General features: G+C 47.7%; 1 protein-coding gene across 2 annotated transcripts in view; it reads left to right on the top strand.

Moving 5' to 3' along the window:
- The window catches only part of RAD9B (RAD9 checkpoint clamp component B), a 96,360-nt gene that overhangs the window by 21,169 nt on the left and 62,657 nt on the right, over positions 1-12,534 (top strand). Inside the window, exons 3-5 of one of the 2 annotated variants that reach the window (XM_073565496.1) lie at positions 5,923-6,072; positions 6,441-6,555; positions 8,146-8,245. In XM_073565496.1, coding sequence (XP_073421597.1) covers positions 5,923-6,072; positions 6,441-6,555; positions 8,146-8,245 — 365 coding nt within the window. The remainder of the gene's footprint in view (positions 1-5,922; positions 6,073-6,440; positions 6,556-8,145; positions 8,246-12,534) is intronic. The other variant, XM_073565505.1, reaches the window with a different exon arrangement.

Below are 12,534 nucleotides of genomic sequence, written 5' to 3'. Positions count from 1 at the left end.
AGGGCTGGAGGATAATTCTTGGGTCTCTGCCTCTGATATTCATGCCAATAAATTGGTTCGTGCTTTTCACCGGGCCCATCCTGATCAGCCTGGTGGCATGGATGAGGGTTCGGTGACCCCTCCTCGGGGGGGGGGGTAATGTCATGAACTCATTTTCTGCTCCACCAGTTGAGAGTTCCCCTTCCGTTCTCCCTCTGGTGGTGACAGGAGGTAGTGCGGTTGGTTTAAGTGGTAGTGATCTGCCACCTGATGAGGAAGATAACGATTGGATCTCTGGAGTATCAGACTGGATATAAGACAGCCGACGCCCTATCCGGGTGCTGGTGATTCAGTCTGCTTCTTAGGTCCTGGACTTCAGCTCTCTTCCAGTCTTCTCAAGTTAAGTTTGTTTTTTGCTATCGTTCACACTTGCGCTTGTTGGTCAATTCAGTTTGTTGTGTAATCAGCCTGCCCCTGCTGGGGCTATCCTGAAATTCCACTCCTTTAAATCAGTATTTGCCAATCTGCTTTTTGTCCCTTATTAGATTGGCCTCTTTTTTGCTCTGTCTCAGAATATTTCAGAGTGCTGATATAGGTTTAGAAGTCTAGTGACTTCAGGGTTAATTTTGCTATCAGAAGTGTTGGACAATATTTTTGTAGGTTGTTTTTGGCAGATTGCAGACAGTGTCTTTCTTTTTCTGTCCTTTTTAGTTAGCCGGGCCCCATCGTTTGCTCAGCCTATTTTCCTGCCTTTGTTTGTATTTTCATCTTGTTTCACTGTCAATACATGTGGGGGGCTGTCTTTCCTTTGGGGTCTGCTCTGGGGCAGTTAGTTTTCCTCTTTTCCTGCTTTAGGATTATGTAGTTCTCCGGTTGTGATGAGGCGTCTAGGACCAACATAGGAACGCTCCACGACTGCTTCTAGTTGTGCGGTTAAGATCAAGAATCTGCAATCTGCATAGTTACCAACTTCTCTGGTTTTCTGAGACTTAGCTTTTGTCTTGTTTTTTCCTCCACGGTTTCTCATTCATAACAGACTAGCGTGTGTAGTGCCTGCAACATGTAATGCTCTGTGAATAGAGTCTTGGATACGGCGCATAGACTCCCACGGGAACTAGTCAGAGGAAAACTGGCGTGTTTAGTATCTGTAAAATGAACGTTGTCGTATAATATATATTCTGCAAATGGTGAAATGGATACTAGTTATATACACTGAAGATACATGCACTGAAATTATATGCACTTGTGTGGATTGGACTTTTAATGCTGTGAGGAAACATATTAAATAGACTTTTGTGTTTGAATTTTGTGGGTCACTGCCTCTTCACTGCGTACGGTGCTACGGCTGCCTTACATATGGTGGAAAGAATGCAGGCAGTGTGAACTGAGGCATACCCCAAAGAGTGCTGCAGATCAGTGAGCATGTCTGCTGGAAATATGGAGGAACTTTTGGAGCAGTTTGTGCACAGTCAGCAGCAGTTGCAGCAAGAGGTTCTGCAGGAGCTGCAGTTACAGCAGCAAGAGGCGCTGCAGTGGAAGCTACCAGAGCTTCAGTGGGGTAAAGAGGAGACCCCTAAGGTGAGGGGCAATCAGCAGAGTCATGAAGAGACCCCAAAGGTAAGGGGTGATCATTTGGTGTACCCTTGGACATATGTAGAGTCTCGGCCTGCCAGGTCTCAGGCAAATGTCTTGTTGCAGTTGGTGGAGGAGTGGCTCCAGCCTGAGTTTTTTTTCCCCAATCGAGATGATGGTGAAAGTTGTGGTTGATCGGATGGTGCGGGCTCTGCCTGACGCCATGCAGCGTTGGGTCGGGCAACGGGTCCTGGGCAATCTGGACCTACTGATGGGATTGATTGAGCGGTATAAACCCACACAGGACATTGTACCAGAGCCTGGACATGGGGCTAGTAACTGTTCTGTGACATCTGAGCCCATGGACTGAGGGTATACTCGCCATGAATCTGAGTGCCCAGCCGGTCTGTACCACCACTGTGGGCACTGCTCACAGCGAACAGCGACTGTGCCAGGCACTTGTGAACGGGTGCTGCACAGAGGCTCTTCTGGACTCAGAGAGCAAAGTGACGTTGGTCGATAGGTACATTGTTGCCGGGGACAACCCCAAACGACGGAAAGTAGAGGTATTGGCAAGAGAAGATGAAAATGGTTGTTTTGGGCGCAGAACCCAAAGATGTTGAGATATCTTCCTCAGGGGTTGCCAATGTAGGTACAGAGTGTAACCCCGATAGGCTCCCCCTAGAGGTTGTTGCAGTAGAGAGCGTGGAGACTCCACTGAACCCAGAGCTGGAAATGTCCCCTGGTAAGTTTGGGACAGCTCAGTTCCAGGGTCCCATGCAGAGAAACTGGTGTAAAAACTGCAGGTTTAGAAAGAACGCCGGGAAGAACCAGGAGTGTGTGGTCGCAGAGGCGACTGGGGACATGCGCACGAGGAACCCTCTGGCACCTGCCAAGGATGTGACTGGGGATCAGGGTAAAATAGAGCACTTGCTAGACAGCAGTGTCGGGAGTCTCAGGTTCGGGTGCGATGTGATAAAGATGGATACTATGAGTTGCCAGCGCAGACCACTGCGTTTCAGTGTGACGTAGTCACCGAGGCACTGGTAAGGGTACGGAGGAAATAGTACCAGAGGCCCGAAGGCAAGTACAAAGGTGACAGAATGAGATGCGGGGTTACTGAACCCAAAATAAACAAAGTAGAGACGACCCAAAATCGGCCCAAATCTACAGTTTAATGTGAAAGTGAGCGTGGCGTCTGCAATGGAGAACGGCGAGGTGGGTGGTCCCGTAATGGAAGTATGGAGGAGATACGCAAAGGGGAGGGATGCATGCGCTGATCGATGGTTCCAGACCCTACTTTGGTTTCTTAGTGCAGTGTCAGGCGGGGATGTCACAGGGACATGCAGATGCCCTGTCTCACGCCCATGTGGGGAGTCAAGTGTTCATCCCCACAGGTTTGAACAAGGGAGGGGGATATGTGAGGCAGTAACCCCTGTTACAGCTAGGGGGCGCTGTATGTTCTCCCCAAGGTACGCATGGAGGCGTATTGAGGCTATGGGAATGCATTGCATTCACAGGCGTAGCTGGGGTTGCAATGGGGAAGCAGTGACCGATGTCACAGGTAGGGGTCGCTGTGTAGTCTACCCAGGATATGCATGGAGGTGTATGAATGCCATAGGTGTGCATGGCAGTCACGGGCGTAGCTGTGACTGCAATGCAGACTGATAAAAAAAGTAAGTGTTAGTCTTGGACATGTTAGTGTCCAAGACAGAGGTAGGGAAAACTTGCTCTGGATGTTGTGTTTGAAACAGATTGCAGTATGATAGTAGTTTGTGCAGGCTGTTCCATTCTGGATCCAGATTTTCCATGTGGCTGAAAGCCACAGGTTTCTGTGATAAAAGCCCTGCAGGAAAGGGTTAGGGAGATCTGAGTAGGGCTGAGTGAGGGCTTAGTGAGTCTCAGGTGTGTCAGGACCAGAGATAGGCCTGGCAACCCCTAGTGTACACAGAGATGCAAGTCATCCACGGTGACTGGTCTTGGATGTGGACAGTCCTGTGCCCGAAAGAAGACTGGCGTGCGTAACGATTGCAAAGCAGGTAGATATGGTGCCCAGCTGCGATCCGGAGGATATCCTGGACTGTGTACGGCTGTGTGAGTAAACAGACAGTGATGCAGTGGTGCAGGACACCCATGGGAGCTAGTCAGAGGAGGACTAGCGTGTGTAGTGCCTGCAACATGTAATGCTGTGTGAAGAGTCTTGGATACGGCGCATAGACGCCCACGGGAACTAGTCAGAGCAAGACTGTCGTCTTTAGTGTCTGTATAGTGTGCCGTATAATATATATTCTGCAAATGGTGAAATGGATTCTAGTTATATGCACTTGTGTGGATTGGACTTTTAATGCTGTGAGGAAACACATTAAATAGGCTTTAGTGTTTGAATTTTGTGGGTCACTGCCTCTTGTCTGCGTACGGTGCTACCACTGCCTTACAAACTGCAGACTGCTGAATCCTGAGGCTGTGTGCACACGCTGCGGAATCTGCTGTGGATTGATCCGCGCAGATTTTGCCTGCGGTTTATCCTCTCCACAATGGAGGAGATGGTAAACCGCTGCAGAATCCGCAGAAAGAATTGACATGCAATTCTTTCTGCGGATTAGAAACCGCAGGAAAAAAAACACGCGGACAATTCCGCAGCATCTGCACTGCGGTTTCAATTTCCCATAGGGAATAATGGTACTGTACACCGCAACAGAAACTGCTGTGGATCCGCAGGGCCAAAACCGCTGCGGATCCGCAGCAGAATCCGCAGCGTGTGCACACACCCTGATGGCGTGAGATGCATCGCTTGATTTGGCAGTCTGCACTCACACAGAGTGAGAGCAGACTTTTCTCCTGGGGCTATACAACTCCTTTAACACCATAACAACCAGAGGTATTTTAGTCTTTGATTTCAATTTTTTGCACCTCTTCTTCCCAGAGCCATAACTTTTTTTTATTTTTCAGTCAATATGGCCATGTGAGGAATGTTTTTTTTTTTTTGTGGGACAAGTTGTACTTTTGAACAACACCATTGGTTTTCACATATATGTACTGGAAAACGGGAAATATTCCAAGTGCGGTGAAATTGCAAAAATAGTGCAATTCCACACTTGTGTTTTGTTTTGTTTTTTTTACCATGTTCACTAAATGCTAAAACTGACCTGCCATATGATTCTCCCGGTTGTTATTCATTCACAAACACCAAACATGTCTAGATTCTTTTTTATTTAAGTGATAAAAAAAAATCCAAGATTTGTTTAAAAAAGGCGCCATTTTCTGAGACCTGTAGCGTCTCCATTTTTCGTGATCTTGGATTGGTTGAGGGCTTATTTTTTGCACACAGAGCTGATGATTTTATTGATACTATTTTGATGTAGATACAATCTTTAGATCACCCTTTATTGCATTTTATTGCAATGTAGCGGCCACCAAAAAAAAACAACGTAATTCTGGCAATTTTAATTTTTTTCTCATTACACTGTTTAGTGATCGGGTTAATTATTTATTTTCTATCGATAGATAGGGCAATTACAGCAACACCAAATATGTGTTTTGTTTTTTTTTTGTTTTGTGGTTTTTTTTGTTTTTTTTTTAATTTGGAATGGGGCAAAAGGGGGGTGATTTGAACTTTTGTATATTTTTTTATAATTTTAAATAACTTTTTTTTACTTTTTGCATGCTTCAACAGTCTTCATGGGAGACTAGAAGCTGCAGTACTTTGATAGTCTGTGTGTAGCAGAGGCAATGATCAGATCGCCTGTGTGTAGTAGAAATGCTCACTTGTTATGAGCGCCGACCACGGGCAATAACAACCATAGAGGTATGCTGCAGGAGGGTTGTCATGCCGACCCATGAGTGACCCACAATCATGTGACGGGGTCACCGATGAGCGGGATTATTGCTGCGCTTCCTGTAAGTGTGAGTTAAATGCCGCTGTCAGAGATTGGCAGTTAACTAGTTAGCAGCCGCTGGTGAATCGTGATTTCGCGACTGTTGCGCACACATGTCAACTGTATAGATCAGCTGTCATGTGCTCTGAAAGGTGCAGGCTCCAGTGGTGAGGGGAGTCTGACATAGGTGTACTGTTACGCCACATGTCAGAAAGGGGTTAAAATTTATTTGGATTGATATGCATCTACAATTCAGTCTTTTGTTCAGAGCAATAACAAAATGCAAAAGTGACTAAAACAGCAAAAAAGGGCGAGAACAGAGAAATGGTCTATAGTCACCCCCTACAGAACCACTCCTTTATAGGGGTTGTCTTGCTAATTGTTTATTATTTCTACCTCTTGTCTGTTCCATTTGCACATGCATTTTCCTCTTGGGGACCTACTGTATAATGTCTCTTACTAGGACTGTTGCCTATTATTTTACTTTTTTTCTCAGCTTGCCTTACGAGCAGTGAGTACTTCCAGATCAGCGTATGCCTGCATCTTCTTTTCATCCTTCTTCTTCCATAGCTATCATAAAGCTTTTATTCATGAGCAAGGCCATGGGAATGTTCCTTTGCAACTGAAATGCAAATTCTCAATAAAAGTAAGTTTGTTTGTTTTTTTTCTAAGTATGGAAAAGTGTATTGTGTTACAAAAATTACTTGGCAAAAAAGACCCCTATTATGTGGAATATGTCTTGAATGAATACTCATGTGTATGCTTAGTGTACATTTGCCATGTGTATGTTTTCTTTGCCAAATCTATATATATATATATATATATATATATATTGTACTTAGGCCCAAGTATACCCCATATATAAGTGGCAATATTTTTAGTGCAAAGTGATTTAACATTTACAGTACAGGTACTATAGAGTATAGTGAATACGTGTACATGTCAGCTTATTCTCTATATGATCATACACTGTGTGCATTGCACTTTCTTATTGATTGCACTTTTTTATTGCAGTCAGTTCTTCCTGTGTTTAGATGTTTAAGCACATTGGACAGGAATGTGGAAAAATGCCTTATATACTTGTATTTTGGCTCATGCCACATGGTTTTTCAGTTGTTTTTCAAGAATGGTGAGTAAATGGTTATTAATTCATAGTGTTTTTTTGTATGTTATATCTCTGGTGCCCCTAGTACAGGTATTAATACTCGTACAACATTTTTCATGTTGATTGTATTATAAGGAGAACTGAGATACACTCCTCACACCAAGAAGAAAAAGACGAAGAACTACATTTTCAAAACATTTCAATTTATTTAGTACTAGCTATGAGCAACGTGTGCAGAAATACACACATGTACATTCCCTTGGCTGCCATAAGTCAGATTATTATTGGCTGTCTGCACAAATCATCAAGATGTGCTGCTAGCAGCTCCCTTTGCAATTACAGACCAATAACGTCCCAGATGTGCTTGATGGGAGGAGAGTCCGGAGATACTGCAGGCCATTTAGGCCACACAGACTGCTCACAGTAGCATGAGCACAATGCAGCCTGGCATTGTCATGTTGAGAAACGAACACTGGAGAAAGGGCCGTACCACTTTTTCCACGATTGATCCATTCTGAACTGCAAGTGAAATTTGATGTCGCATACCAAGTCAACGATATCAAACAGTATCTACATAAACCATCAGAAGACATTTGCACAACATTGGGCTACGAGTCAGACATTCAGCTACAGTTGTTCTATTGATCTCATACCATCATACTCAAAGGCTATCATGGTGCAGACCAAGACGGCAATGGAGCTGGAATGGAGATCTATCCTCTTCAGTAATGAGTCCTCCTTTTGTCTTGGATGCAATGATTGGAGACCACATGGGCAACCCCATGAAGAGGTCTTCAAAATGGGACGTCATGCCTGTTATAGTCCCGGGAGTATGGTATCAGGTGGCATAATGTATGGTTGCTGGACCTCCATAGTCTTCATCCCAGGTACATTAACAGGTCGGCATTACAGTTATTTTGTGGTGGTGGATCCAGTGGTATGGCCATTTCTCCAAAGTGTTTCAATGTGCTACCATGGCCTACAACATCTCCAGACCTGTCTCCCATGGAGTACATCTGAGACCTAGTGCTGAGCCGGCTGTCAGTCAGTGCCGGGGGCGTGGTTACAGCTGGCTTTCTCTATGCTTTGAGCAGTAACTGAAACTGTGCCGGCTGCACCCCTATGACTGAAAGCCTGAGGCTGCTGTGGTGAAAAGTTAATTTCCTCTCCGCAATGGAGCTCTCAGTGCGGTGGCCACTGCATGATGTCAGAATGCTATAACCTGCAGAGTAACAGCATTTTTTTTAATTGACAGGTTCCATTTAATTAATGTATCTAATATGATGATTTTAGGTTGAGGTTCTCTATATGCAAATTTCACTTCAGAACAATGACAATAGCAGAAGGAAGTTGACCAGAACTGTCACTCAGAGACATACCCTACCCCTCAGGAAGTAAGGAGACTGCAGAGCTTTGAGCTGCTCAAGAGACACCATGTGAATATGCTCTTCACATAGGAAATGTTATGGTCTTTTAAATGTTATGCCCTCCTCGGGGAAAAAAAAAAAAAGCTATACTGATGACATACAAATGACAATACAGATGAAAAATCTACCTTTACAGTTAGCAGTAGAATACAGTACATTGCATTTTATAATATATTATTTTTTCAAGGTCTTACTAAAACTTACAACCTGACCTATGAGGACTGTGAACCAATACAAGCCATTTATTCCAAATGTTTGTGTCCAAATGTACTAAAGATCCAATCCAGGTATGCTTACCTCACAAGTATACACACACATTTTTTTACTAGTTGTATTTACAGTATATCTTAAGTTTATATTTAATATATTATATATCATTTGCTTTTAAAGCACTACTCCAGTATCACTTTTATATATCATAACTGAAGTGGGGTAACTACCATATTTTTCAGACTATAAGACACATTTTTCCCCAAAAAATTTGAGAGGAAAATGGGGGCGCATCTTAGTCGGAAAGGCAGGGGTTGCGGCGGTTATGTAGAAGGGCCACTTCCTCACAGAGTCAGTGGGGGCAAAAGTGTGGCAAATCTGTGTGTCGGTGTTGAGCTGAGCAGAATACACGATTGGTTTCCAGGTGGCCACCTTCCTGAACTCATGGACCGCTGGAGGTGGCACATGCACAGAATGAGATGTTGGCCCAGCTGAGATTTCAATCTCCGCACTCGTCGCTTCCAGCGGACATTTTCCTGAGGCTGTGGCTTTCAGAGAAAAGGCTGCCTCCTATGGCACGTGTGCAGATTGAGATTTCTGCAGTGCACTCTGCTCTACCTCACTGGTGACGTTGGTCTTTCACCACTGGGATACCCCCTCCTCCCACCCAGGGCCTGCAGTGTTGCTCTGAGGAAGGGACCATGCCTCCTGTGACACCTTCTCGACCGCCACTGGACCCCAGGTAAGAAGTTAAATTCCGACTGTTAGACAGACCCCATTTTATACAAATATTTTTTTATTTTTTTTTCTATTTTTCACACCCAAAATGTTGGGTGCGTCTTATAGTCCGGTGCGTCTTTTAGTCCGAAAAAAATGTGGTAATATAAGTTACCTGGCCCTAGTCTTATGCTTAGCAGTCGCCGTCTTCAGCTATTGCCGGCGCTGCTCCGGTCCTGATCCACAATCTCCATTTCTGACTGACTGGAAGTCAGAGATAACGGTGGCAAGCTCTCAGTTTAAGTCTGAGAGCCTCACTTTGGCCTCATTCTGGCTCTCATAGAATCATAGAATGTTTGAGTTGAATGGGACCTCAAGGGTCATCGTATCCAATCCCCTGCTCAATGCAAGATTCACTTAACCATCTCAGACAGATGTCTGTACAGCCTCTGTTTTGAATACTTCTATTGAAGGAGGAGTCACCACCTCTCGTGGCAGGCTGTTCCACTCATTGATCACCCTCACTTGTAAAAAAGTTTTTTTTCTCCTTCGTCTCATTGGGGGACACAGAGACTGTGGGTGTGTGCTTCTGCCGTCTGGAGGCTGACACTAAGTATACAAAAAAAGAGTTAGCTCCTCCTCCGCCGCATACACCCTCGCCCCCAGACCGGGCGTAACTCAGTTTTTTGCTTAGTGTCTGATGGAGGCACACGCAGTCTGGAGCTCCAGACTAGATTTTTTTTTTTTTTTTTTTTTTTTTTCTTCTATGAAGATAAGACAGGGGCGACGGATCCTATAGAGAGGTTCCGATCTCCCCAAATCATCAACGGGCGACCACGTGTGAGTAACCCTCCACGTGTTTCTCTCCCGCACCGAGGGACACATCTGGGACTTTTCCCCAGACAACCATTTTTCTTTTTTATTTTGTAAAGAGGCGGCAACGCATCCTGATAAGAGGATTCGGTTTCCCCATAACCTCAACGGGCGAGCACGTGTGAGCGACCCTCCACGTTGTTCCTCTCCTGCAACGCGATTCATTGAGGCCCCTTCCTCCCCTAGGTAGTGAGACCAGGGGTTGAGTTGGAGGCGCAGGTGAGCCGAGGGATCGATGTTTCGTCCCGATACCAGAAGCCTCCCCCTCCCTGCCCGGGGATGGAGTTGAGAGCACCCCAAGAGAGCCCCCATGGCGTACCTATGGGTGAGTGGAAGGCCCTGCTCACCTTTGATAAATGGGGAGGTCCGCCTCTCTCCTGGCACCGCAGGTACCCGGTTCTGCCCCCGGCGAGTAACGCCGCACGCCCCGTCTACCGGAGTGCGGCCGGAAGCCCCGCCGGCGGCCGCGGCCCCCGCTGCATGAGGAAGTCCGTGGGTATCGCGCGAGGCTCCGCCCGCCGACTTCCGGTGGTAGCCGGAAGACCCGCCCACTGACTTCCGGTATGGCTCAGCCCAGGGGGTGGAGAGCGGCGGGCGCACACAGTACCGGAGCGGAAACTCCCGACCCCCCTCCCCCCTCGCATTTCCGCGGTCGTTCAACAGGAGTGGAACGTTACCTGTGGGTGAGTGCAACCCCATTTCGAGAGCCGCACTGGTACTCAGGGAAGGGGTTACCCTCCTCCTCCTTCTACCCTACCTTCAAGCTTGGGCAATATGTCTGGCAAACGGAAAGCTCACTCTTTCCTATACGCTGTTTGCGTTTCCTGTGGGGTCAGGCTGCCAAAGGCGCAGGCGGGTAAATTTTGTGAAGCCTGCGAGTCGGAGCGCGCCCAGGAGCCCCCCACTGTTTCAGAGCCCAGGGGTCAGGACCCCCCGGAATGGGCGGTATCTTTATCACATTCTATGTTGTCCCTTACAAGGGCAATTGAATCCCTTCGAGGCCCGGGCAGGGACAAGGATGGTGGTCTGCCAGCGGAAGACAGCTCGTCCACGTCTCAGGACCCTCCGACCGTTAGAGGCCGCTCCAGTTCCAGACAAGCTCATGGCAAAAGAGCTCGTTCCCCGTCGGCCGGGCCCTCCGGGGCTTCGGCGGCGGGTATTAGGGCATCTCGTTCCCCGTCGCTGAGCTCAGGGAGCGATCAGGATGAGGGCGAGGAGGAGGAGGCATGGAATCTAGAAAGCCTGGGGTACCAAGACTCGGTGGACAGCCTCATTGAGGCAGTCAACCAGACATTAGAGATCGAGGACGATGTGTCCACGGCCTCAGGTCACAAGGTCTCCTTCAAGAAAACCAGGCGACCACATAGAAGGTTTGCCACACATCCGGAGTTCGAGGATCTAGTCCAAAAACATAGAGAACACCCGGATAAGCGTTTTGCAATGCAAAAAGCGCTGCAAGCAAAGTATCCGTTTCCTCCTGAGCTCCATAAAGGATGGGTGGAGTCGCCAGTAGTGGACCCACCGGTATCATGTTTAGCATCAAGGTCGCTATTGTCGATACCCAGTGTTTCTTCCATCAAGGACCCAACTGATCGCCTCATAGAGGGGCTTGCCCGCTCAGTGTATGAGGCAGCAGGGTCGGCTCTGGCCCCCTCCTTTGCGGCAACTTGGGTGGCTAAGGCCATGGTTTCATGGGCGGACGCTCTGCATAAGGCCCTCCAAGACAGGGATCTGCCCGCGGAGGTCTTGGAAGTTGCAAATCAGATATCAGGAGCGAGTGATTATCTCATCAGCGCCTCACTGGACGCGGCCGAGTGTTCGGCTGTGGCAGCAGCAAATGCGATCGCCATTAGGCGAGCATTATGGCTGAGGTTGTGGAAAGCGGATTCTATCTCTAAAAAATCCTTAACCTCATTGCCTTTTCAGGGCAATCGGTTGTTCGGTGAGAAGCTTGATAAGCTTATCTCAGAAGCCACAGGGGGGAGAAGTAGTTTCCTCCCGCAGCAGAGGAGTTGCCCGGCATTCAGGCAAACGCAGAGGCGTTTTCGGCCTTTTCGTAGCCCCTGGGGGGGGACTTCGGCCAGGGCATCCTCCTCCGCAAACAATGGCCAGAGTAGGGAAAGGCAAACCTCTTACAGGGCCAATCCGCTGGGTAGAGGCCGAGGCCGTTTGCCCAGAGCGAGGGGGGCCAGATCCCAAAAGCCTCCGGCAAAATGACTCGAGGCGCTTCGTACCTACGGACGACAGAGTGGGCGGACGCCTACTAGGGTTCAGCCACGTTTGGGTCGCAGTGGCACGCGACGCTTGGGTGGCGGAATTGATATCGTCCGGGTACAAGATAGAGTTTGTCGGACTCCCGCCACAGCGATTCTTCCGTTCCCGACTTTCCGGGACAGAATCGGAGGGGGAAGATTTGTTACAGGCCATAATGACGCTTCAGCGCAAAAGGGTCATTGTCCCAGTGCCGCAAGGCGAAGAGACGCAGGGTTTTTACTCCAACCTGTTTTCGGTCCCCAAAAAAGACGGGACTGTGAGGCCGGTACTGGATCTAAAGATCCTGAACAAATTCATCAGGGTCAGGCGGTTCCGGATGGAGTCCCTCCGCTCGGTCATTGCAGCCATGGATCCAGGGGAATTCCTGGCCTCGATCGATGTGCAGGATGCATATCTACACATTCCGATATTTCCTCCACACCAGAGGTTCCTGCGTTTTGCGATCGGAGGGCGACATTTCCAATTTGTGGCTCTGCCCTTCGGTTTGGCCACTGCCCCCAGA

This window comes from Dendrobates tinctorius, unplaced genomic scaffold (assembly GCF_039654945.1).
Source record: "Dendrobates tinctorius isolate UK_male_01 unplaced genomic scaffold, ASM3965494v1 ptg000003l, whole genome shotgun sequence".
Classification (NCBI taxonomy): Eukaryota; Metazoa; Chordata; class Amphibia; order Anura; family Dendrobatidae; genus Dendrobates; species Dendrobates tinctorius.
Note: the sequence above shows the minus strand (reverse complement) of the source record. Positions and strands in the feature narration are given on the sequence as shown.